General features: G+C 46.2%; 1 protein-coding gene across 2 annotated transcripts in view; it reads left to right on the top strand.

The window, feature by feature from the left end:
- The first annotated feature begins 735 nt into the window (after nucleotides 1-735).
- Nucleotides 736-27,243, top strand: part of SPINT2 (serine peptidase inhibitor, Kunitz type 2) — a 28,522-nt gene continuing 2,014 nt past the window's right edge. Inside the window, exons 1-6 of one of the 2 annotated variants that reach the window (XM_072779408.1) lie at nucleotides 736-1,128; nucleotides 21,420-21,590; nucleotides 24,349-24,408; nucleotides 25,680-25,733; nucleotides 26,319-26,480; nucleotides 26,822-26,860. In XM_072779408.1, the coding sequence (XP_072635509.1) occupies nucleotides 1,023-1,128; nucleotides 21,420-21,590; nucleotides 24,349-24,408; nucleotides 25,680-25,733; nucleotides 26,319-26,480; nucleotides 26,822-26,860 (592 nt within the window). In that variant the 5' untranslated portion in view covers nucleotides 736-1,022. The remainder of the gene's footprint in view (nucleotides 1,129-21,419; nucleotides 21,591-24,348; nucleotides 24,409-25,679; nucleotides 25,734-26,318; nucleotides 26,481-26,821; nucleotides 26,861-27,243) is intronic. The other variant, XM_072779414.1, reaches the window with a different exon arrangement.

Here is a 27,243-nt window from a genome sequence, read left to right as displayed (position 1 = left end):
ATTTTATTTATTTATTCATGAGAGATACAGAGAGAGAGGCGGAGACACAGGCAGAGGGAGAGGCAGGCTCCATGCAGGGAGCCCGACGTGGGACTCCATCCCGGGACTCCAGGATCACGACCTGGGCCGAAGCCAGGCACCAAACCGCTGAGCCACCCAGGCGTCCCCCCAATCATTTTAATCACTCTGTCCTATGCTTCCGTCATCAGTCATTACTCTCGGCTGTTCCTGTCTGGTGAGGAAGGGCCTCGTCTGGCGGGGTCACCGCTGGGTTTCCAGTAACGCGCCTGGCAGGCGGTCAGTGAACGGTGAATTTAATAAATCGCTCACCCTCAAAGGAGGGCAGAAATAACGCGAGCTCCATCGTCACAATCTCAGGAGCCGCGGAAGGGCGTCCCGTACCCTCTCCCGCCACCCCGAGGCCCGGCCCAAGAGTGAAGGTGCGGGGACATCACGCGGCCCCGGCGGGGCTCCGCGGGCTTGCGCCTCCCCGAGGGCTAGGAGCTACCGCGGGCGGGACAATGCAGGCCCCGCCCATCCCCGGGCCAGCCCAGGTGCGCCGCGAGGCCCGCCGCTCAGGTGCGGCTCCCTGCGCCTGCGCGCCCCGCCTCGCCAGGTGCGCCCCGCCCCCTCACCGACCTGCACCTTCGCGAGCTGCTCGGAGGCGGCCGCCATTGGCTCTGGCGCCCACCGAGCGTTTCGAGGTGCGGTGGGGCTCCGAAGGGTGAGAAGGTCGCTGAGTGTCGCGACTGGGGCAAGGGGCGAGTGCGGGGGCGGACAGAAGCCGCGCGGGCGTGGGAGGGCGACCGTCCGCCCGCCGAAGGGCCGCCGAGGGCTCCCGCCGAGGACTCCGGCCGCAGCGCCCGCGCCGCACCGCACCGCGCGGCCCCTCCGCGAGCGCCCGCACCTGAACGCGAGGCTCTCCAGCGCGCGTGCGCGCCAAGGGTCTTCCCGCCCCCGATCGCGAGACCCTAACGGCCGGCGGCTCGACGCTTCGCCTGCGCTGCCGGGTGGAGCCCGACATGGCGCAGCTCCGTGGGCCGGGGCGGTGCGGGGCGCTCGTCGCCCTGCTGGCCTCGCTGCTGCTCTTCCGGGCTGAGGCGGCCGACGGAGAACGTGGCGTCCACGGTGAGGGCCGGCCCGGGGCGGGTCCCCGGGGAGGCGTGGAAGGCCGGGCGGGGGCGAAGTAGGAGCGCGGGGGGCCTCGGGCCGCGGCTGAACCGGGCGGGTGGGCGGCCCGGGGAAGCTCAGGGGGTGTGGCGGGGCGGGCTCTGGGAGGTGGAGCCTGGGGAAGAGGTTTGGGGGCCCCCGGGAATGAGGACGGGCGGCCGAGCCAGGGGCAGGAAAGTTTCCTGCGGGTAAGGGAGGAGACTTCGGATTATTGACCGAAGAGGAGTGGCTTTGGCCCTTCCTGTGGCAGGAAGTGGGGGAGAGGCCCGACCGAACTGCAGCCTCCTGCTGCCCCGGAGGGCCCTGGGAGGCCAGGCCTGAGAGGGTGGGGGTTGGATCAGGTGACGCTGAGGCAGCTCTAGCTTCTGGGAAGAAGCCCCCACGCCCACCTCTTTGGAAGTTGGACCACAGCCTCCCGAGAGATCTTATCTGGTTCAGTTGCGGTAGAGCGCCTCCAAATGGAAAGGTGTTTCTCGGTGAAATCCAAAGGGAGAAGAACAAAAGCATTGGAGGGGAGAAACTTTGCCAAGGTGCAAGAGTGAGGGCCCCTGGGGCACCTGGGTGGCTCAGTGGTTGAGCGTCTGCCTTTGGCCCAGGGTGTGATCCTGGGGTCGTGGGATCGAGTCCCGCATCAGTCCCAGCACCCTGCATGGAGCCTGCTTCTCCGTCTGCCTGTGTCTCTGCGCCTCTCTGTGTCTCTCATGAATAAATAGGTAAAATCTTAAAAAAAAAAAAAAAATGGGGACCCCTTGGTATAAGAAGAGTATTGGCATTGAGAAGCAGGGGTTGGGTTCATGGAACTGATCCTTACAGGTTGGTGGAGAATATAAGGCTCTCTACATTCTATGTGAAGTTTGGCCTGGGAAGGCCTTTTTGAATAAATGTTCTAACCTCAACTGCTTTGGACAAGCACAGTCAGGCTTTGAAAAAAAAAAAAGAAAGAAAGAAAGAAATAAAACCCTCTTTTCAAAGAGGAATTCATTGATTCAGCAAAACGTATTGAGTCCCTGTTATGTGTCAGGGATGGTCCTGGCACCGGTGATAACAGCTGTGACTCAGACAAGCCAGGTCCCTGTGCTTAAAGAGCTTATATTCTAGTGGGAGAGACAGAGACAGTGAGTAAACATTAAGATAAGAAGCAGTCCCCACAGGATTAAATTACTAAGAAGTAAATGAACAGGGTGAAGTCCACAAACAATGTGATGTAAGATGATGGGGCGGCTTTAGCCCAGGTGGTCAAGAGAGGTCTCTGAGGAGGGTGACCTCTTGAGCCCTAACAAGAACCAGGAGGCAGCAGGCACACAAAGACCTGGTGGGTGAGAGTCCAGTTGGAGGTAATGGAGTAAAAAGGCTTCGAGGTTGGAGCAAGCCTGATGGTGTTCAAGGAAAAGACAGACGCCTGGGTGGCTCAGGAGGTTGAAAATCTGCCTTTGACTCAGGGCGGTATCCCGGAGTTCCGGGATGGAGTCCGACATCAGAGCCTGCTTCTCTCCCTGCTTGTGTCTCTGCCTCTTTCTCTCATGAATAAACAAATAAAATCTTAAAAAAAAAAAAAAAAAAAAAGGAAAAGACAACCATCACACTGGAGCAGGAGTCAGGGCGGGGAGAGAATTGGAGGAGGATGTGAGGGGGGAGAAGTAGGCAGGAGCCAGGTGGCTTCATAGGCTGGCATTTGGGGTGGAGAGAAAGCAGGATGTGTAGACACCAAGTCATCACCTGTGGTGGCTTCCGAAGGCTGTTAATTTCCCCATACCTGAGGCAGAGAAGAAAAATGAGCTAATGAGGATGTCAGGGGTCAGTGGGGGAGAGGATCAGCTCTGTAGGTCAAGGAATCAAGGGTGCAGTGGTCATTCCTACAGTCTAAACCAGAACTCGACAGCTCTTCTGGAGTTTTTTCCAATGATGTGATTATGTTAGGATGTACTTTCCAGTATCAAAACTGAGTTTAGGGTTAACCTCAACTGCTTACTCTGAGCGCCAATGTGTTTTTAATTCTTGAAACAACCTGGAGCAGTGGTCTTGCCTTGGGTCACGCGATACTAATTGAGAAAGTCAGTTGTCTGGCTTCAGAGGCCCTCTCTTTTCCTAATGGCCTTTCTGGTTGCTGCAGCTGGCTGGACCTCCTGACCTTTCAGAAGTATTCTTGCCTGGTTTTGTGAACTAATGACCTTGCTTATCTGAAGTTCTGTTTGTTTGAAAGCTTTCAGTAGTTGAATTTGAGGTGGGAAGTAGTTTTGATTTTTTTCACCCCTTATTGCTCTTATTTTTCTCAAGAAGCGAGGTCTTCCACTAAGAGCGACATGTTTCTCCAGCCACATTGCAACTGCATAGATGCCACTAGATGAGTATGGTGAAGTGGGAAGGTGTGTAGTGAATGTGTGAGGAGGTGATCATAATGGTCAAGGAATTTAATCTGTGTGAAGACTGAGGACGCTGAGGGGTAGAGGAAAGGTGTAGGGTCAGTGAATTGTTGGAGTTAAGGTTTTGGAGGGAATGAATAGAAAGACAAGATACAGTGGGCAGTGAGTGAGATGCATGAAGCTGAGATTCCAAGAGGCTGTGCTTACTGAGACAAGGTCTAGGCATAACCACTGGGGGGAGAGGCTGAGGGGAAGACCAAAATGTTGGAGAAGAGATCTAGGAACCCAAGAGGCCAAGGATGGTCCGAGGGTCACCCACCTGGGTATGGAAATCACTGAGAACGATGAGAGAGGCAGCATGAGTCATGAAATTAGGCTAGGAGATGATGCACAAGGTGGGGTACAATCTACTTTGATGATGAGATTAATAGCTGGGGTTTTGAGAGGGCAGGTGTAGAAGCAGCACCAGGAGCAAGGAGACCTACCTTTTTGGAAGGGCACAAGAGAAGGCATGTCCTCAAGGGAGAACAGGAGTAAGAAAGTGACAAGAATGTTCAGAGAAGAGACTGAGGAAATGAGAGACTTTGTTTAAGGTAGTTGCTAAGTTCCAAGCCCCAGAAGTTAGGGGGAAGAGAGATGGGAACAAAATAGGGTGTATGGGGATGAGGCGGGTAATTCAGGAGTCTGGGGTTGATGTGATAAGCAAATGATAGGAGTGTTATGTGGTTTCAAGACTGACAATGTTGGGCAGGCACTAGATGTTGGAGGGCAGATAGGAAGGGGTGTGGGATGTAGTGGACATGTGGGGTCTGGACAAAGGGTGTCCTGAATCCAGACCCCTGCAGGTGGAGGGTGGGGGAAAGCTGATGGTGCTCTGGGTGTTGGCTAGCATTCCGGGAGTCTGCCATGGAAAGCACACATAGTATAAACTGGCCCAAGAAGCCTCAAACAGACTTTTTTTTTTTTTTAAATAGATATTTATTTATTTATTTATTCATGAAAGACAGAGGGGCAGTGACACAGGCAGAGGGAGAAGCAGGCTCCATGCAGGTAGTCCGACGTGGGACTCGATCCCGGGACCCCAGGATCACGCCCTGGGCCAAAGGCAGGTGCTAAACCGCTGAGCCACCCAGGGATGCCCTCTCAAACAGACTTTATGTGACTTACAGTTTCTAGAATTGAGGTTTTTTTTTTTTTTAAGATTTTATATATTTATTCATGAGAGACACACAGAGAGAGAGGCAGAGACACAGGCAGAGTGAGAAGCAAGCTCCATGCAGGGAGCCAGACGTGGGACTCGATCCCGGGACTCCAGGATCACACCCTGGACTGAAGGCGGCGCTAAACCGCTGAGCCACCCGGGCTGCCCGAGACTTTTTTTTTAATGGAAAAATTTGGCTAGGGCTCTGCATGAAAAATGTGAGTCAGTGGCATCAGGGCAGTGTTCCCACATAGCACCCATAACTTTTGGAAATGACATATACTGCTCTCCCTCAGTCTTTTTTTTTTTTTTTTTTTTTATTTCTCCCTCAGTCTTTATGCACTTGGCCTGCCCACCTTATCTCTAAGCATTTGAGTTGTGACCCCCATCCCCATACATCTTAAGAATATGCTGTATTTAGTAAATGGAGGTAGAGAAAACATAACAGCTCCTTATAAATTGTATGGTGTAGGGACAGGTATGTGTATCATTGCTGTTAGGGAGGGAAAATCCCTTATCAGGTGGCCACAAATGTGTGTGATTTTTTTTTTTTTTAATTTCTTCCCTGGGTGGATAAGTCTTATTATTTGGAATGCCACAATATATGTAATTTTAATTTCAGTACAAGGGCAGGTAATACAGTTGGCCCTTGAACAATGCGGGGATTAGGGGCACATCTGTGCAGTTGAAAATTCACAGGTAACTTTTGATTCCCCTGAAATTTAATCTCTTGATAGCCTACTGTTGACTAGAAGCCTTACCAATAACACAGTTAATTAACACATATTTCGTATGTTACGTGTATTAAATACTGTATTACAATAAGCTAGAGAAAAGAAAATGTTATTAAAATCATCAGGAGAAAGGTCAACTGTGTATTCTTTTTCAGAATAAAACTTCAGAAATTCCTTTGGGAAGCTTAAGTGTAGTTCCTGCTGGCAATAACTTTATGCCTGACCTTGGGCAGCAGAATTGGCGTTAATGGTTACTGGGCTCATAGTTCTTTCTTTGTTGATTGTTCTTGGGACTTTCCACTGGAGAAAAGTGCAGCAGCCTTCATTTGAGAGCCTCCACTGCACTTTCAAGTGATCTTCAGTTTCCATCAACCTCTTGGGTTGATTACAGTCTCCCCCAGAACTTTGACTCTAGGACAAACTTTCCAGCACTTCTCCAGTAAGCATGTTCTTCAGCACCACTCCTTTCTCTTAACACCCATAGATGGTTATAATATAAACTGGTCAGAGATAGGACAAAGAACTAAAGTGCAGTTGGTGTTGGTGATCAGCTCAGCGTTCTCCAAAGTAGCATCTTCGAGTATTTTTTTTTTTTTTAAGATTGATTTATTTATTTGGGAGAGATCATGCATGCACCTGAGTGGGGGGAGGGGCTGATGGAGAGAATCTTTAGGCAGATTCTGCTGAGCTTGAGGCCCCACCCCCACCCAGACACTATAGGGCTCCATCCCACCACCCATGAGATCACCACCAAACTAAGAATGTGACACTCAACCAACTGAGCTGCCCAGGTGCCCCTAGTGTCTTCTAGTATTCCCGCCCTTTACGGAAGAGGCACTTATTTTGCTTGCAGTCAAAACAGTTTGGTTCCCATATAGTTTGAAATATTTATTCACTGATTTATTCAACACATATTTATTGAACACCTACCCCGTGCCAGGTACAGTGTTAGGCCCAGGAATCAGAGAACTGAATAAAACAAATGACTTCCTGATCCTTGGCAGCTGCCTTGTAATGAAAGGACAACAGTACAGTAAATAAATGAGCAATGAATAGATATCTGGTGAAGAGTACCTTAAGAAAAGTAAGGCTTGTTGTACTTACTACTGAAAATATGGCCTTTGAGGCTCAAATGGTGACACTCTTTAAAATTGAGGGCCTCACTTTCAGGTCCACTGAAACATTCCTTTGCCTTGGTCAGCATTTGAGAGCTCAGCCTGTGGTGGAGAAAGCAAACTTCTCTTTCACTCAGCTCTCCATGCACTTCTCAGTTTTTCCATCCCCAGAGTCATTTGCAATTCTCACACTTATCTTGAGGTAATGCCATGTGCTGAGGCCAAATAAGTGATGAGGTAGCTTGAGATTCATGTTAGAGGGGAGAGAATCCTGAAGGGGTCACACTGAGGGGACTTCATCGACCCCAGGAAGTCTTGGTGGCCTACTGGTCACATGACTAATGCAGTTTTCACAGGGACCCCAGAAGCACTAGCGTGAGGATTATGGGTGTCTTTTTGCAGTCCTGGTCACAAATGTCATTTCATGTAATGTTTCTGACATCTTTTTGAAAACTGGAAATGAATGCTGGAACATGGTCCAGTAACTTTATTTATTTATGAACTTTATTTATTAAAGATTTTATTTATTCATGACAGAGAGAGGCAGAAACAGGCAGAGGGAGAAGCAAGCTCCATGCAAGGAGCCTGACATGGGACTCGATCGTGGGACTCCGGGATCACACCTTGAGCCTAAGGCAGACACTGAACTGCTGAGCCACCCAGGCATCCCAAAGGAGTCCAGTAACTTTAGAGTTTATTTGCTTTGGAATTATTTGAAGTACATTTTTCATGATTGGAAAACCACTTTAGAAGGAGGGCCAAAAAAAAAAAAAAAAAAAAAAAGGAGGGCAAAATTTTAGCTGTTGTTTTACACACTGATGTTTTTATTTTTATTTTTATTTTTTTTAATTTTTATTTATTTATGATAGTCACACACACACACAGAGAGAGGCAGAGACATAGGCAGAGGGAGAAGCAGGCTCCATGCACCGGGAGCCCGACGTGGGATTCGATCCCGGGTCTCCAGGATCCCGCCCCGGGCCAAAGGCAGGCGCTAAACCGTTGCGCCACCCAGGGATCCCCACACTGATGTTTTTATTTTTATTTTTTTATTTTTTTTATTTTTTTTTTTAGTCACACTGATGTTTTTAGATGGCTCTCACCCAGCAGGATCCTGGGTCAGTGGTTTCTGAAGTCCTTGAGTTCATATGTCATATTTTTTTTGTCTTTTTCCCTGGGTCTGTCATTTAGAATCTAGGGCATGCTCTTAAGGAGGTAAAAAATATTAGGTGTTATCATAGTTTGTGACCTTTTTTAAGTTGTATTTTATTTATTTGAGAGAGAAAGCAGGAGCAAGGGGAAGGGGGAGGGGCAGAGGGAGAAGCAGACTCCCTGCTGAGCAGGAAACCTGGACATGGGGACTCGATCCCAGGACCCTGAGATCAAGACCTGAGCTGAAGGCAGATGCTTAACTGACTGAGCTACCTAGGTGCCCGGTTTGTGACCTTTCAAAAGGCTGCTCTGCATAAATATATAGTATGTATGTGGTATCGAAATTTAATGGGATGATTAAGAAAAACATGTCTAGGGCAGCCCTGGTGGCTCAGCGGTTTAGTGCCGCCTTCAGCACAGGGCCTGATCCTGGAGATCCGGGATCAAGTCTCATGTCGGGCTCCCTGCATGGAGCCTGCATCTCCCTCAGCCTGTGTCTCTGCCTCTCTCTCTCTCTGTCTCTCATGAATAAATAAATAAAATCTTTAAGGAAAAAAAAGAAAAACATATCTTAAAAGGTTCCTCTTAGAGGAATGATAATGAAAGTTTGAGAAATACTGTTTGTGGGAGAACGTTCATTAGCTTTCATCAATTTGTGAAAATGGCCCATGATTCAGAAAAGGTTAAGAGTCCCTAAATATGAGGGGTGCCTGAATGTCTCTCAGTCTCTGCCTATGGCCCAGGTCATGATCCCAGGACTCTGGGATTGAGCCCTGCATTGGGCTGCCTGCTCAGTGGGGGAGCCTGCTCCTCCCTCCCACTTGTGCTGTCTCTGTCTCTCAAATAAATAAATAAAAATCTTAAAGAAAAAAAAAAAGAATCCCTGAATGTAAATTAACAGGCAGTCCCATGAGAGACTGAAACTGTTTCCTTCCAAGTTATTCAGATGAGCTACTGTGATTCTAGTTAGAAATTTAGCTAAGGGTAGAATTTATAGCCCTGTTTGATGAATATGAGGTGACCGTGGGTAGGAGTGGTGGTTTGCATTGTGATGGTGGCTTATAAAATGTGAACTTTTATATCTAAATATTTTATATCTAAAATGCCAAGGTTTTGGGACACCTGGGTGGCTCAGCGGTTGAGCATCTGCCTTCGGCTCACAGGAACCAGGATTGAGTCCTGTATCAGGCTCCCTGTGGGAAGCCTGCTTTTTCCTCAATGTCTCTGCCTCTCTCTGTGTCTCTCATGAATAAATAAATCTTTTTTAAAAATGCCAAGGTTTTATATCTAAAACAAAATATTATGAGTCTTATTTAAGTTGGATTTGTCATTGCAAGTCATTGGATTTGACATTGGATAATGTCATTTGTCATTCTTTCCTCATAAGTACCTTAAAGGTTATTTTAGAGTTTCTGAATTACTTATCCTAATAATGACAACTTCCAAGCACCCAAACCTAGAGGAGATGGGTAGCTGTAGCTTTCTGTATTGAAAACAGAAGCAGTCAAGTATGTGGAACGCAGATAGGTGGATTTCTTTTTTTTTTTTTTTAAATATAATTTTTATTTATTTATGATAGTCACACACAGAGAGAGAGGCAGAGACACAGGCGGAGGGAGAAGCAGGCTCCATGCACCGGGAGCCCGACATGGGATTCGATCCCGGGTCTCCAGGATCGCGCCCTGGGCCAAAGGCAGGCGCCAAACCGCTGCGCCACCCAGGGATCCCAGATAGGTGGATTTCTAGATCACTTTGAAATAAGGCTGATCAAAAAGTGAATGTTAACTTTGGAATTTGGCATAGTGGAATTAAAACAGCTATGAGTGGGCAGCCCCAGTGGGTCAGCGGTTTAGCGCCGCCTTCAGCCCAGGGCCTGATCTTGGAGACCTGGGATGGAGTCCCATGTTTGCTCCCTGCCTCAAGCCTGTTTCTCCCTCTGCCTGTGTCTTTGCCTCTTTCTCTCTCTCTGTGTGTGTGTCTCTCTTGAATAAATAAATAAATAATCTTAAAAAAAAAAAAAAAAACAGCTCTGAGTACCTCCCTGATATTCAGGACCTCTTCATACAGAACTTTTTAAAAGATTCTCCCATTCTTTGGTGAAAAGATACTTGAAGGTCTGAATGGGTTACCAGAGCATATTCTTATTTTCCTCAGGCTGTGGACTGTTATTCTCAGGATAATGTGGGGTTGCTGAACTTTGATCGGTGTGATAGTTTGCCATTGTCTTACTCTGGGTGAAGATAAGGAAAGGTGTCACTTTAGGCTTGGTAAATGGTCACACAGCAGAAAAAGGGAGGAGTGATGGTTGAATTGGTTTGATCAGCTTGGACTTGAGGTTGTACTTGGTGGTTTTCCATATCCCCTGTGTCCTGTCAGCATATTCAGTTGGACTTTCTAGTGAACTGTGGCGTCCTTTTTACCTTCATTCTCACTGTCCCTAGATTAGTCTGGCCTCATAAAAATATATTATCTACTGTTTATTCAAAACTTTGTGCCACATGTTCTTTTTTTTATTTATTTTTTATTTATTTATTTTTTATTTATGATAGTCACGGAGAGAGAGAGAGAGAGGCAGAGACACAGGCAGAGGGAGAAGCAGGCTCCATGCACCGGGAGCCCGACGTGGGATTCGATCTAGGGTCTCCAGGATCGCGCCCTGGGCCAAAGGCAGGCGCCAAACCGCTGCGCCACCCAGGGATCCCTGTGCCACATGTTCTAAGGGCTTATAATGGAATACAAAACTCCGTTAATCTTCATAGCCTTCTTATGTTATTGGTCTGTGTGTCAAATCCCTCCCATTTGAGTTGTTTTTGAGAAATGCATCTGTAGGGATTCCTGGGTGGCTCAGCGGTTTGGTGCCTGCCTTTGGCCCAGGGCGTGATCCTGGAGACTTGGGATTGAGTCTCACATCGGGCTCCCTGCATGGAGCCTGCTTCTCCCTCTGCCTGTCTCTGCCTGTCTCTCCTCTCTCTCTCTCTCTGTCTCTCATGAATAAATCAATAAAATCTTTAAAAAAAAAAAAAAAAAAAAGAACTGCATCTGTACGTGTCCCCAGAATCTACCTCAGTGGGGCCTATGGAGGAAAAGCTGACTGATCTCCTTGCTTTATTACTTAACAGTGAATTCAAGTACCCTTTCTCAGACAAGTCATTGTCAGGACAGCCTCAAGATTAATAAATAGTGCATTCCAAAGCAGGCAACATAAGTCTAGATGTCTAATATTTATTTATTCATGAGAGACACAGAAGCAGAGACACAGGCAGAGGGAAAAAAGCAGGCTCCATGCAGGAAGCCCAAAGTCGGACTGGATTCCAGGACTCCGGGATCACACCCTGAGCCAAAGGCAGACACCCAGCCACCCAGGCGTCTCTGTTACATGTACTTCTGACCTACTATAAATCAAGGGTTCCTACAACCCCCTTGGATTTAATAATTGCTAGAATGGCTCACAGAACTCAGGGAGATTCATTTACCAGTGTATTATAAAGGATCCCAATGAACAGCCAGATGAAGATATAGACTGAAGTCTGGGAGGGTCCCCAGCACAGAAGCTTCTGTCCTCGTGGAGTTTGGGGTAAGACATCCCCCCCGGTACATGATGTGTTCACCAACCCGTCTTTCTTAACTCCTTCGGTTGGGCTTTTTTTTTTTTTGGAAGTTACTAACTCAAACTCTCATCCCGCTCTCCTTCTTGGAGGATGGGGGTGGGACTGAAAATTCCAACCTTTTCATCTTTCCTTTCTTTCTGGCATCCAGCCCCCATCCTGAAGCTATCTAGGGGCTGCCCAGCCACTAATAATCTCATTATCACTCCAGAGATTCCCAGGCTCTTAGCTCTTGTGTTAGGGACCCAGGTCAAAGACCAATTATTTGAACAAAGTTGCCAAATGCTGGATCCATAATCAGAGCTTTGCCTTATCTTCCTGAGTCTTTCAAGATTTTTCCAATTTACATACTTCAAGCTTCTAAAATCTGCATGACTTTTTTTTCTTAATCCAGCCAGCTCTAAATCAGTAAATATGTGGCTTGCTGAATTAAAGACTATAGAGTTTAAATATTTGCCAGTTTTATTGTTAGGTTCCCATGTTATGAGTGAGGAAATAGGCATAAGAAGGTTAGGAAACAGCCCCTAGGTAAGACAGTGGGCTCATAAGAGGCAGCCAGGGATTCCTGTACACATAGGCCCCTTTACCAGAATGAGGATCTGTCCTGCATGCTTTTGCTAAATGACTTTTCTGTATGTGTCACTCCCCTATGCCAGAGCCTTTGGTCATTTCCTTGTACCTTAGGTTGGCTTACAAGTCCTTTGAATTTCTGATGTGATTGAAATATTTTACTCTGTGTGATTTTTGATCCAGAGGGTGCACTTTATGGTGACCCCCTAGTAGCTATTCAAACCCTTAGTACTTAGTACTGCTCAGGATACTGAAGAATTTAGCATATTTTTAATCTCTCTTTTTTTAAATATTTTATTTATTTATTCATGAGAGACACAGAGGCAGAGACATAAGCAGAGGGAGAAGCAGGCTCCATGCAGGGAGCCGGATGTGGGACTCGATTCCGGGACTCCAAGATCTTGCCCTGAGCCGAGGGCAGATGCTCAACCGCTGAGCCACCCAGGTGTCCCTGCACATTTTTATTTATCATGTAGTTTTAAGCTTTTTAAATGAAAATTTTAAACAGAAGGGACCATAATCCACTATATCGAAAAAAACACTGCTGACCCTTAAAAAACAAAAGTAATGCATTTACAGGATTAGAATACTCAACCTGTACTGAAAGATACAGATGGAAAAGAAAAACTGTGGAAAAGCGTGTCTCCCTCCTCCAGTCCCTTTCCTTAAAGGTACATTCATACACTTATCTAAATTAAAAGTTTAGAAAGGAATTATAATATGTAAACCATTCTGCTCCCCCCTCCCAAGGTCTTAGACATTTTTCTATATCAGCACACATCATTTGCCCGTTTTGAACAGCGCCAAGTATTCCGTTTTCTGCATGTCTCACAAGTTACTTAACTAGCACAAACAAGATGTCTTGATGGTGAATTTTCAGCTGTTATGGGTCTATGAACACCAAGCCCTTTGTGGATGTGGTAATCATTGCCCCATTCTCCAAAACACTTGAATTGAATGACTCTGCTTTCTTTGCTTTTTGATACTGAGGAGTGAGCGGTACTTTTATTTTTTTTATGTATAAATAAGATTTTTCAAATGTCTGAGGATTATTCTAACAAAATTTCTCTTTGACCATTGTCCTTAAAATTCTAAGTTGCAAAAAAAAATTCTAAGTTGCTTTAATAGAAAGAGTAATGCTGTTTTTAATGATGGAAGGGTGTGCTATAGAGTTCTTGGTAAGGGATAAACCTGAGGAATGCATGGTCAGTGTTGTTATAAGAAATGTGAACCCTAGGAGTTTACTTGATAACTTTTTTTTTTTTTTAAGATTTTATTTATTTATCCAAGAGAGACACAGAGAGAGCAGAGAGAGAGGCAGAGACACAGGCAGAGGGAGAAGCAGGCTCCATTCAGGGAGCTCCACCCAGGACTGGATCCCAGGTCTCCAGGATCAGGCCCCGGGGCTGAAGGTGGTGCTAAATCGCTGAGCCACCTGGGATGCCCTAACTTCTGATCCACATATAAGACTTGGTGAATTCTATAATGACAGGAGTGGAAAATCTGAACACAGTGTTTTTATAAACACTCTGAAGAAGTGTTGGTTGCTGCCTGGGTATGGCCTGCGAGCTAAGTATGTTTTTTACATTTTTTAATGTTTGAAAAAAATATTTCAAGACATGTAAAAATTACATGAAATAAAATTTCAGTGTCCATAAATAAGGTTTTACTGGAATGACAGCCATGGTCATTCATTTACACGTTTGTCTTAAGGCTGCCTCAGTGCTACAATGACACAGTTGAAAAGTTAGAATAGATGGTGACCCACAAAGCCTGAAATAAAGGCAGACCTTGTTTGTGTGGTTTTCAGCATGCACATATTTCAGTTACCACAGTATATAAACTCTGGGTACTTGGGTCAAAGTACAAGTTTCAGCTATTAGCTCTTCAGTCACAAATCATTATGTGATTCATCACTGCATGTCTGTGACTCAGTTCACACACACAGCGAAGCATGTGGTTGTGTTGCCTCCTTGTTTCCCAGTGATAGTCCTGTGTTAGTTTACAAAAATGGTTAATCAATAGAGAAGATTGACCAAAAAAGATGAAAAGTGCAGCAAAGTGAAAAATGGTAATGCTGGAAGCACAATTCCAATGGAATGTAAGTGGAGTGATGAAGAACTCGCTAACTTCGGGAATGTTGACACTGCCTTGAGTTAGGAGACTGGATATACAGTCAGAGAAGCCAAAGTGAGAGTCCATTTATCAACAAAACGATGAAAGTGGTGACAAAAAGGATGATGTCCCAGTGGAAGTAATGATAAAAACCTCCGCAAAAAGTAAAGTAACTCTCAGAGTAATTGTAACATTGAAAGTGCAAAGGATAAAATGTAGGAAGGTGATCCAAACCTAGAAAGATGTATGACAGTTCACTAGGGTGAATTGAAAATAATGCTTCCTCCGTATCAGAAGTTATATGGCTAAAGACCATCACAAGCATTGTTCAAGCTACTCTTGGTAATTTTTTTTTTACAAAGAAATTTAAACACCTTAATTCTCAAGTTTCTAATGTTTTAGCCACATTGTACTAAGTAAATATTAATTATCCCATTTTCCATTCTATATATTTATAACGCACGATTTTTAATGTTTGACAAATTTAAAGGTCTTGGAAGTTAAATTTTTCCTGTTGCCTTCCACACTATCCTGTAAAGCAAGTACTGTCTGTGTTCACTATTTGGCTCACCATAAAAAAAAGTTTGCTGAGCTTGCTCTAGGAAAACAAATGGATGGGAGGAAAGGACCATTTCATGAGTGGCTTCAGACTGGTGAGATGATCCTAGGCTTTCTTTTATAAGGCAGACAATGAGGCAAGAAGTCAGGGTTCTTCAGTGCTTAGACCCATGGGAGTAAAAAGTGTATCAAGGGCTAGGCTCCTAGGAAAGTTCTTTTCACTTGTTTTAGAAGTCAGCTTACTCTGAGTGGATATAAAAAACAAATAAGGGCTGGCTAGGTGGCTCAGTCGATTAAGCATCTGCCTTTGTGGGATCGAACCTCACTTTGGGCTCCTTACTCACTGGGGGCCTGCTTCTCCCTCTGCACGTCACCCCCCTCACCTCCCCACCTCCATGCTCTCTATCTCAAATAAAATGTTTAAAAACACATCCAAATAAAAGAACAAGCTCTCAAGGTGGCTGTTGGTTTGGGGGAGAGAGCAGGTAGAATTAAGGGGCATATGAAGGGTTGGAATTTGATAAAGCTGAGTAGTAGATACACTTGTGTTAAGGTATTTTCTGTACTTTTCAGAATATTTGGAATAGTTTATTAAAATGACTTAATTTTTCAAATGACTTAATTTCAGAGTATTTGAAATAGTTTATTTAAATGACTTAATTTTAAAGGCAGTAGTGGCTTTTTGGAGAATGATTAGCACTGTCTTCTTAAGCTTGTAGAGTTACATCAGATTGGTGGTGCCTGGGAGCCTGCCTAACTTTGCTGTAATGTCCTTGTTAGTGGGTGACAGCAGGTTATTCTATCCGATTGCACAGGAAGGGAAGGTGAGCCATTGGCTTGTTGTCTTGGTCAAAGCTCTAGTGACTTTAGAACCAGAGGAACCTGTTTTCCATGACAAAGACCAGGCTGTTTGGCAATTTTATAATAGCTAATGTTCAAAATGCCTGCCAGGGGTTTGTAAATTTAGGTTCATATTTCAGATAAAGTGTGATTTTTAACCATTCCTGATGCTTTCCCAAGAGAATGTTGCTGTTTCCTAAAGAAAGGAATTCCATTTTTATGTATTCTGAAGTATTTCCAGTTTGGTGCTCCTCAGCTTTTCTCCGTTTTTCTTCCTCTGAATTTTGAAAATTTACAGATGTATTTCATTTTGCACTAGCATTTGTGAGCATACAAATAGGACCTGAGACATATTTTTCATGATCGTTTCCCAGTGCTATTCGAAGGCCAATATATAGTTTTGTCATCTCTTAGTAGTAATAGAATTATTTATTAAGGAATAACTTCCTGAAAATTTGTCCAAATTCCTCACAGCCTTGGGCAGTTGGTGTGGTGTTGTCCGTGACCCTGTCTTTGACCGTGACTGTAAACAGGCCCAGGAAAGGGCCTGGCCTATTGAACCTTCAGATCGTGTTAAGCACCCTGAGGAATGTTTTGGCATTTAGGCATCTTTAGTTTCATATTTTTCCCACTGCCTGTTACTATACTAACTTTTTCTTTCTGTCCCTCTGAGGGAGGGGTGGTTATGTCATGGCCCAGCTCTAATCCGACCAATGTAAATTCAGATTCAGCTCTGCTTCTTGTTAGCTTAACCATCCCAAGCCTAATTATCCTTCTTTGTAAAGTGGGGATATTACTATATGATCCACAGTTTTATTTTGACTGTTAGTGCATATAATGTGCGTAGCATAATGCTTTAGTGAAGGTAATAGAAAAGGTTTCAAGAAATAAGTAATGCTCAGCATTTTGGTTCTTTTTTTTTTTTTTTTTTTTTAAGATTTTATTTTTTAAGTAATCTCTACACTAGACTTGAGGCTTGACTTCACAACCCTAAGATCAGGAGTCACATGCTCAAAAAAAAAAAAAAAGGAGTCACATGCTCTACTGACTGAGCCAGCGAGGTGCCCCCATATAGGCTCATTTTTATTTTAACCTTGATCTATCAAAGAACAGTGCTTATTTAACAAAAAAACAAACAAAAACAAAAACTTTAAGGAAGATGATAAGTCACGGAAGCCATGTTACATACTAAAGTGTTTCTGGCTTTTTGTGCAAGCCCATTTGGAGAAATGAGAGTGCACTGATGCTCTTTGGGGTGGAGGGGAAGATGTGTGGCCTGTGTGTCCATTCGAAAGGACAGTGTCTCCTTTACAGCAAACAAGCAAACCATAACAAAATGCTTTTTCATGAGTTCACTTAAGCCTTGAGAGTAAAAATTTCTATCATGGAGGCTTTAAAGTAATTTAGTTTGTAAAACCATATGACCAAAACGAGCATTTTCTTAATTTGACAGGGAGCTTCCAGACTCACAGAAAGGACTCTGACTTGACGCAGTCAGGGTATAGTTAAATTTCATCTTGGTGGAACCTAAGTTCAACCAATTAATCTGCTACTTGAAGTTCTTATTTTTACTCTAATCAAATTTGTGTAAAAAAGGAGATAAGCTTTTTTCTCTTTTCATTATAGAAATTTTCAAATGTACATACAGTTCTGTGAGCCCATGTGGACCATCACTCAGCTTCACCAATTGCCAGCATTCTGTCTTTACAGGCATGCTATGTTTTTAGTCCAAGTCTTCTCCTAATAAAGAAATGTTTCTAAGGGTGCTTGGGTGGCTCAGTTAAGCATCCAATTCTTGATCTCAGCTCAGGTCTTGATCTCAGGGTTGTGAGTTCAAGCCCTGTGTTGGGCCCTGCATTTGGTGTGGAGTCTACTTAAAAAAAAAAAATTCTAATTCCCCTGCAACAGAAATGAAGTCCCTTCCTCCTTCCCTCCTACTACATCCAGGGAACTTAAAAATAAGGCTATTTTCTGAAATGTAAAGTATGAAGTCAATGTGTGGTCGTTAAGAGCAGATGAGAGCTGCTCTCTGGGACATAATGGCCTCTCAGGCCCACAGGATTTGTTGTGAAAAGACAGTCACATCTACAGGAAGAATGTTCCAGTCAGAAAGAGGCATCTGTCGTCAGTGGTGGCAGTCAGGAAAGGAAGTGTCCCAAAGGCACACCTTGACTATGGTATCTTGACCGAGGTGTGTCCTGGGCTGTCTACTGTGCACCTCTGGCCTGCCCAGTAGATCCTGATGGAGCAGGATGTTTGTGGGAATCCTGCAGCAGACTTTTCCTTCCTCAGACTCCCAAGTGACCTGCTCCGTCTCAGCCTTTCTGAGGTGGTGTGCTGGTTGATGGGTACATCCAACCTGCTTGGCAGTGGTTTTCTCAGCGTCCTCCTGAGTGCTCCAGGCACGTGCATCCCTGCATCTCGTCAGCGGGGTTGGGGGTGGGTGGGTGGGTGCTATCAGTGAGTGTCTGAGCTGACAGATGAGGGCCAGGTTTTCGCAGTGTGACTTCTCCAAGGGAGCTGCTGTCTGGCCCTAGGTAGGTTTTTACCCTCTTGATGTACCCTCAGCCTTGTTTACCCACACAGAGCGTGCACCGACACCCTTGCTTAGGGAAACCTACCACATTTCCACCCTTGATGAGGTGGTTAACCCATCACATTCTCTCTCTCTTTTAAGATTTTATTTATTTATTCATGAGAGACACAGAGAGAGAGGCAGAGGGAGAAGCAGTCTCCACACAGGGAGCCCGATGTGGGACTCGATCCCCGACCCTGGGATCATGCCCTGAGTTGAAGGCAGACGCTCAGCCACTGAGCCACCCAGGCATTCCGACCCATCACATTCTCTGCTGTGCTGTCTGGTGGTTCCCACCTAGCTGCCTTCAGCTTTGCTAGGCATTCTCTCCGGTTTTTGTTTTAATTGAGATGTAAGGGACACATGGGTGGCTCAGCGGTTGGGCGCCTGCCTTTGTCTCAGGTCGTGATCCCGGGATGTGATGCGGATCAGATCCAGTCCCACATCAGGCTCCCTGTGAGGAGCCTACTTCTCCCTCTGCCTGTGTCTCTGCCTCTCTCTCTCAGTCTGTGTCTCATGAATAAATAAATAAATCTTTAAAAAAAAATTAATCGAGATGTAATTCACCTGCGATACAGTTCACCTGTTTAAAGTGTGTAGGTCTTCTCTTGGATTATTTTGTTTTTTTGTTTTTTGGATTATTTTGAAAGACTGTCCCAGAAACTGCTCAGGAAGCAAAGCTACAGAGCCGTCCGAGTGATTCCCAGGGTGCTAGCTTGGCAGGGCATTGGATGGGCTGTTCACTTCTGTTGGAGCTGTTGGGCCCTCTCCGCCTTGAGGTCGTTTTCATTTGTGTGTCGTACGTGGATCCCGTGTGGCTCTTCTCCATCTTGTCTATATATATATTTTTTAAGATTTTGTTTGTTTATTAGACAGGCAGAGGGAGAAACAGGCTCCCTGAAAGGAGCCTGATGCAGGACTCGATCCCGGATCCCGGGATCATGCCCTGAGCCGAAGGCAGAGGCTCAACCGCTGAGCCACCCAGGCATCCTCCATCTTGTCCTGGTAATAGCAGTGCTGCCTCAGACATTTGACAGCCAGTGTTGAGCAAATCGTACACCAGAGAACTCTTTTCCTACTGTGTTTTCTTTGGGCCTTGTTGACTGTATATTTTGTGACCTTTGGCACATTGTCAAAGGTATCTGCTCCAGGTGCACACTCAGCTGATTTTGGTTGATGTGTTATGGACAGGAGGTGCCCATATTTTTTTTAATTGCTTTATTAAAGTATTTACTTATCATAAATTAGTTGTTTTAAGCATACAATCCAGTGATTTTTAGTACATTTACAGAGTTGTACAACCATCCCTGCAATCTAATTTTAGAATACTTCATCATCCCCAAAAGATCCTTGTGCCCATTTGCAGTCATCACCATCCCCCAACCCTCCAGCATCAGGCAAGCACTAACCTACTTCCTGCCTCTCTTGATTTGCCTTTTCTGGACATATTAAATGATTCTATTCATATGAAGTATCGTGATAAGGTACTTTTTAATTGGTGATTTAAAGAATGGTTGCTGGGATCCCTGGGTGGCGCAGCGGTTTGGCGCCTGCCTTTGGCCCAGGGCGCGATCCTGGAGACCCGGGATCGAGTCCCATGTCGGGCTCCCGGTGCATGGAGCCTGCTTCTCCCTCTGCCTATGTCTCTGCCTCTCTCTCTCTCTCTGTGACTATCATAAATAAATAAAAATAAAAAAAAAAATAAAGAATGGTTGCTTTCAAATTAACAAAATTTCTTACTTCAGAATATGCTTTTTCTGTACTAGTTACCTGTGATTTATTGGTGTGTGTGTGAGAGTTCCTTGAGGTTTTGCTCATTACTACAACCTTTTTTGTCTGTAGATCGATGTTTTATGGAACATTTGGTGTCATGCCCATTATTGTGATGTATTTTGGGAGAAATGAGATCTTGCCCTCTGCTTTAAGAAGCTATCCCATGGACAGCTTGGATGGCTCAGCGGTTTAGCACCGCCTTCAGTCCAGGGCGTGATCCTGGAGACCTGGGATCGAGTCCCACATGGGGCTCCCTGCATGGAGCCTGCTTCACCCTCTGCCTGTGTCTCTGCCTCTGTGTGTTTGTGTGTTTCTATGAATAAATAAATAAAATAATAATTTTAAAAAAGCTATCCCATAAGTTAGTGAGGTAAACCTAACATGAAAATAATTAGGAGTAAATGGCAGCATATAACCAAGTGTTGGGCTCTGGGGTACTTTTATTTGAGATGTTTATTGAGCACCCTTCTCAGATTAGAATGTACTTATGCCAGAAGATGGAGATGGATGGAGGTCAGGGGAATAGGAGAGGTGATGTGGACTCATGATCCCAGGAAGATGATGGGGTCCCCCTGGGCAGATGTTGAGTCATGTTTTCAGGTTGCTCCCTTTTCAACTTGCTTTCCATCCTCCTGATTCCTCCAGGAGAAAGTCTTATTTAGGTGCAGGTGATAGCTCCAGTACTTAGGCTTATCTCTACCTTTTTAAGAGAGAGGAGATATCTAGGCCTTTTGGAGGCAAATGTAGCTGGCTGGAATTTTAGAACATTTTTGTTTCCTTTGTACTAGAGTGGGGTCAGATTTGAGGGGACCTTGAAATCCAGGCCCCTCTTGGAATGCTCAGGTGGGAGCCATTACAAGTGCCAGAACAGAGGAATACCCTCAAGCTGCCTTTGGAGGCAGAGGACTAGAGTTAGGAGCTTCTTTCTGAGGTTCTTGTGGAAATTTGAGTGTGAAGTGGCTGACCTGGTCAAACAGTGGATGAGGAAGGTTAAGACACATCCTTCCACATGGCTCTTACATTGCCAGCTCTGGTCTTTCAGTGCTAAGTTCCCCCTTGGCACCTGGCGTGATAGGCACATAACCCAGAAGGATCCTGAAGTCTGGTATGTTTTTTGCCTTTGCCATATTTCTACACTGGATGGTGTGTGTGTGTGTGTGTGTGTGTGTGTGTGTGTGTGTGTTTCAAGATTTTATTTATTTATTCATGAGACACACCCAGAGAGAGAGAGGCAGAGACATAGGCAGAGGGAGAAGCAGGCCCCATGCAGGGAGCCCGATGTGGGACTTGATCCTGGGAGTCCAGGATCACGCCCAGGGCCGAAGGCAGCCACTCAACTGCTAAGCCACCCAGACGTCCCAGGATGTGTTGTGTGTCTTTAGTAAATGGTGGCAGGGACAGAATGAACATACAACTGAAATACAGTTAAGTTGGGTGGGTTGGTATCATTGTTTTTAGAGTGATGTGTTTCTTTACTATAGGAGGAAGGAATCACTAAGCCTGATGGCAGCACTTTAGAAACGTCTCACAGAGAAGCTGTGCTGGGTCTTGGGGCTTGGGAAAACTGTGGGTTTCCTCCAATAGGTCTGTGCATCTTCTCTGTTGGCAGGATTGCCCTGCCAAGCCAACTGGTCTCTGTTTTGTGTTTTAGACTTTTGTCACGTTTCGAAGGTTGTGGGAAGATGCCGGGCCTCCTTCCCTAGGTGGTGGTACAATGTCACTGATGGATCCTGCCAGCAGTTTGTGTATGGTGGCTGTGAAGGGAATAAAAATAATTACATGACCAAGGAGGAGTGTCTTAAGAAATGTGCTGGTGTCACAGGTAAGAAAATGGTCCCTGGGGAAATGGTATGACTTAGAGACAGGTTTTTAACTGGAATGTGATGCCTTTTGCATTGTGCTCATTCTTCACGGCTGAAGCTGGGGGATGTTTTTAAAAAGCAGAAGAAACAGGCACAATTTGAAGGTCGCCCACACAGTGGTTTCACAGTGGTATCCTCCCTCCTCTTCCCAGAAAAGAGAGTAGGCCACAAGCTGGAGCTGGGGGAGGGGGACATGACTGTTTCTTCTCGACTTCCTTTCTCCCACTGCTAAGTGCCAGTCCCCCACAAGACCTGGCAGAGGAGAGTCCTCACAGCCACTCAGATAGGCTGCCCTTCCTGCTTCTGGGCATTTGGCTTATTTTTACCTCCAGGACAAATGATTTGAGGAGCTCATCCAGCCAGCCAAGGTGTGAGTCAAATTAAAACTAGAACATACTTTCTGGAATCTGTCCTCCCAGCCCTCACCTGTGAGGGATTCAGTGGAGTCAAGATAATGTTGACTTTGTGAATCTCATGGTTTATTTTATTTTATTTTTTTAAGATTTTATTTATTGGGATGCCTGGGTGGTTCACTGGTGAGCGTCTACCTTCACTCAGGGCGTGATCCTGGGGTTTTGGGATCGAGTCCCACATTGGGCTCCCTGTGAGGAGCCTGCTTCTCTCTTTGCCTGTGTCTCTGCCTCTTCATGTCTCTCATGAATAAATAAATAAAATCTTAAAAAGATTTTATTTATTTGACACAGAGCAAGCACGTGAGCACAAGCAGAGGGAGAAGGAGAAGCAGGTTGCTTGCTGAGCAAGAGCCCAATGCAGAGCTCCAACCCAGGGCCCCAGGATATTGACCTGAGCCGAAGACAGACACTTAACTTACTGAGCCACCCAGGCACCCTGAGAGCCTCAATGTTTAAATACGAACTTAAAAGCCGCACAAAAGTGTGCACTGGCTCTGAACTGAGCCCTGAGGGCCTCCTTGAGAGCTACACAGTGAGACGTTGTCCTTCCAAGTGTTCTAGAGACCCAAGAATTTGGCTAGCCAAAAAAGTTCATTGGTGACCTTCCCAACACTATTAGGTAGCTTTCTGCATCCTTTCTGGATGGCTTGGCATCCCTGTTCCAACTCTGGGTTATGATTCACTGGTGTCGTGCGTGCTGACCGCATGCCGCCAGCCCGTGCACCCCAGTCCAGCGACGAGCCCTGCATCCCTGTTGGGTTTTGTGTCTCCTCACTTACTGGCTATAAACTCTCTTAGCTTTGAGTTCTATGGACACAAATCCGATATGCTTATTAAAGTTCTACATGAAAAAAAAATAAAGTTCTACATAAAGAGGGGGAAACAACAGTGGTCTTGGCTGTGGCCCACAATGACAGGGCACCTTGGGGAACATTTTCTTGATCTCTGTGTGCCACTGCTCAGCAGACATTCAACAAGTATTTGGAGACCTCAGCTGGCTGGGTATTGTTTTGGGATCATACAGGCAAGTCCTTCAGCTTTTGGGGGCAATTGGCAACCTTAGCAGATGGTGACTGAGGAAAATACCACCTACTGTATGTATCTGTTGTCAGCGATGATCTGGCATGGGGGCAGGAATTAAAGGGAAATATTTTTGCAGCCTTTTCTGTCCTTTCCCAGTCAACTCACTTGTAGCAAACGGACCTGCCTTTTTCTAGTTTCTCCTTATTTTTCAAGAAAATGGTTGAAATTTTAAGAACACAAGCAGTGAAGAGTGGGCATTCAGACAGGATGTTGCTACAAAGGGTCACGGGTTGTTGTGTTTTGCTGGGAGAAGGCAGACAACTGTCTCCCTAGAGGTGGTCCAGAGTCTCCGGGCCCAGAAAGCTCATTTGTTGGCACCCGAGTGTGGCTCCACTGCATGTCTGTTGAAGCATTCTCTCATGAGTCTGTGAGGAGAGCTAGAACTGCCAGAGCAGCCAGGCACTGGAGTCTTTTGCCAGCATATTCTCTCCGAAGCAGGCAACCTCTGTGGGAAGCCACATGATAATGAGGATGTCAGTTTATTAATTTGTAATGAGAACCAGCACTACCTAGGGGACCAGACACTTGGATCTCTGTGCCTGCTGTATCTTTAGTCCAGGTAGGCAGGCCTCTTAGCCGGGTTCCCAGAAGACTGCTTGATACAGAGAGGGGAGAAATATGGAGCTGGTTTGTGATAGCAATGTTTAATGGCACCAGGTTATGCCAGCCCCATGCCTCTGCACAGGGTCAGCAGGGAGGCAGGGGAGCCGGCTTCTTGTCCCTCCTGGACCCTGCCCATGCTTCCTTTTTTGTACTTCTTAACTGGCTAGCCTCTCCACCCTACCGTGTGTGTGTGTGTGTGTGAGAGAGAGATATAAAATATGTAGACCATAAAATTCACCTATATCCCACAGTTAGGTGGTATTCAGTACATTCGCACGACTTGCATACCTTTTTTAATTCATTAGGTGAGTAAATATAGCTAAAGAGATTATTTGGCCCTAGAAGTCATTCTGTCTTTTTAAAGTCCTTTCATACATCTTTACTCTCATTACCAGTGAGTGATCTTAGAGTTTAACCCACAAGGGCAATCTTGGTTCCCTATTTCCAAGTTCTAGCCGGCTTGTGGTCCAGCATGTACATTGAAGGACCCACATAAAGGAGAAATGGGAGTCACCGTGAGAGGCACACAGGCCCAGGGCTGCTCAGGGACCCTGCTTGTTTTGTTTCACCAGGCGTTTTTGAGGTGCACTTTCTCACTGTGTCATTTGTCCCCTTGTAGAGAACACTGTTGATGATCTGGCCACCAGCAGAAATGGAGCAGAGTCCTCTGTCCCCAGTGGTAGGTTCTGAAAACAGCGTCGGATGGAATGAGGGCCACGTGGACCATGAAAGTATAGTTGTAATTTGGGAGTAGTATAAGGGCTTCCACCTCCTGGTCTCTTTATTCCAAATTGTCAAACAGGGGCTCTGCTTCGGCTGCCAGCTTCTGGCTTCCCGCTGGCATCCTTACACTGGGGAGTTCACATTGTCCAGCGGACAAGAGGGCCGAGGTAGTCTGCAGTGCTTCTGGGCTGGCCTCTGCTTCCTCCTAGGGGACAAGGGATTGTGGATATTGCTGTTGCCTGTGGCTCAGGCCCCTTCCTTCTCTCTGGGCTGGCCTCAGGTCCCCTGGCCTCTTCTGTGCTGTCCTCACTGCCCCACCCCACCTCTCCTTGCCTGTTCTGTCTCCTTTGTTCTCTGTTCTCCATGCCATCCCCCTCCCTGCACTGAGTCCTCTGTCTTCTGCTGCCCCTGCTTCTGTTCCCACTGCAGTCCTTGATCCCGAGCTTTGTGTTAGCTTGCTTTGTAGTGCTGACAGCAGCTGCCCCATTCCTCCTTTATGCTTAAAGGACTCTGCATGCATCAGGAGCCTGGGGTGAGTTGTCCAGATGCACTGGCAAGTCCAGCCCAGCTTTCTGGAAGGCCATTGTCCAGGCAATGGGCTCTGCTGGGCAAGACCTGCTGTGGAGGGAGGGAATCTGCCCCTATTTCATTTGAGGACAGCCCCCCAGCCAGACAGTGGCTGTGCACCGCTGATTGCAGCCATGGCTTTGGGCGTCTGGTTCTGACATCTGTGCTCACGTGAGAGAGCATTTATTAGTTCAGTGGTTGGCTGGTTCATTAGTCACTTTCCAGTTCTGCTAGGCCCAGGGATCCTGTGTCCGTCCTGGTCACTGTTTATTCCCAAGCTGGCCTCCAAGGTTATCTGGAACCCTCAGGCCCTGGCTTGATATCTCTAGTTTCCATCCTGTTTTAGAAGAGTGAAGGGCCTCCTCACTATGTCCGAGAGTGAACGAGACTATCTTCCTCATCACCCCAGAACTGTGGCTGGGATTAGTTTCCATAATAACCCCTGAGGTGACAGGCAGGCCACCTCACCCAGTGTTCATTCCAGTGTGTGTGATAGAGCCCTTTAGGACTGGGAGGTAAAAACCTACCCATGGAGGGGACTCCACTCCCAGGTGCCAGGGTGTCTGTGTTCCCTCAGTGGGCCCTATTCATCTCTGCCCCAGCCAGGCTACATGGACTGTGTCCATCCCAGCCTCCCTGACTTGGATGTTTGTGTTTTAGTTTCCAGAAGGCAGGATTCTGATGACCTTTCCAGTGATATTTTCGACTACGAAGGTATAACTTTTAAAAAATATTTATGTATGGGAAAAACATGTTTCTTACTTACTTGGGAATTTAGACACCCTTGAGTATTTCCACTAAGGAAGTTGTAGAGCAGAGCTTCCTGACCCTTTCCCAGGTGATAGAACTCCCGGGGATGTCCCAGGGCAGCAGGGAGTGGATGTGCCACAGAGGCAGCAGGGAGGCTTTACTTTGGAGAGGCAGTATACTGTGTAGGCTCTGCTCTCACCAGCTGTATGGCTGTGGGCCGGTTGTTGGAGCTCTGCCTGCCAGGTACAAAGTGAGGGGCCTACGACAGATCTCTTAAGAGACCAAGTTAATACATGTAAAGTGCCTAGAGCAGAGCCTGACGTAGAGTGATCTCCTTCCCAATGGGGTCTGGCTGTAAAGAGGAAGATATTCAAAAACCTGAAGGAGTGTCAGGTGGGCCCGACTGGCCACATCTATAATTTACAAGTTCCTTTAGCAGAGAGCTGTTTCTCTATTAGCTGGCAGCAGTATGACTACTTGGGAACATTCCAGCTCCATTTCACGTCTGGGCCCTGCTAATTTGTACTCCATGGCTTGTGTCGCTCCCAGAGTACTGCACTGCCAAAGCAGTCACTGGGCCTTGCCGTGCATCCTTCCCACGCTGGTACTTCGATGTGGAGAAGAACTCTTGTGACAGCTTCATCTATGGAGGGTGCCGGGGCAATAAAAACAGCTATCTCTCCAAGGAGGAGTGCATGCACCGCTGCTTTGGTGAGCCCGCCTGATTCCTAAATGCAAGAAACTATGGTGGGTGGATGAGGCCTCTTGAGAGGACTCCGGTCCATTTCCCCACCTCTAAAATGAAGGCCTTGGCAGTGCTATCATTTGGACTCCAGCACTCTCTGGCTCCCTTGTGGGGATGAGGTGTGATTTGGGCTTGGCTGTTGCACAGGTGTGCCCTAGGTCCCCACCAGAGTGGCAAGGCCTTGGAACCCTCAGAAGAGCTGGAAGATGTCCAGAAAGAGCCTCCTGTGAACACCTCGTTGGTGGCAGCTCTGGAGGGCAGGGAGGGGAACTGTGAGCTGACCTGAGGGTTGTATATTCTTTTTCAGGCAAGCAGTTGTACTCTGTTCTACCCCATGGCACTAAAGGTAAGAGGCCTCTGGCCCTCCTCCACCTGCCTTCCCTGACTAAGCTCAGCTGCGTTTTTGCAGGCTTATGTTGTCTCTGACACATAATCCTTCACTATAAACATCTTTTCGGTTGAAAATCCTGTTTCTGCACGAGAATGGTCAGGCAGCTTGGAACATATGGTAAATGTTTGTCCCACCATGCAGTATAATAGGGGCTGGAGGGAGGCAATCTCCACCCAGGCAGCCCTGGGGTGACTGGAGGACGAGCTCTACTGTTAGGCTTGTGGGGTCTGCTGCACACAGACCTGAGACTGGCTCAAGACTTATTTAAGTTTTTAAAAAAGATTTATTTATTTATTTATTCATTCATTCATTCATTCATTCATGAGACACACACACAC

This window comes from Canis lupus, chromosome 1, assembly GCF_048164855.1.
Source record: "Canis lupus baileyi chromosome 1, mCanLup2.hap1, whole genome shotgun sequence".
NCBI lineage: Eukaryota > Metazoa > Chordata > Mammalia > Carnivora > Canidae > Canis > Canis lupus.
This window is presented reverse-complemented; position numbering and strand designations above follow the sequence as displayed.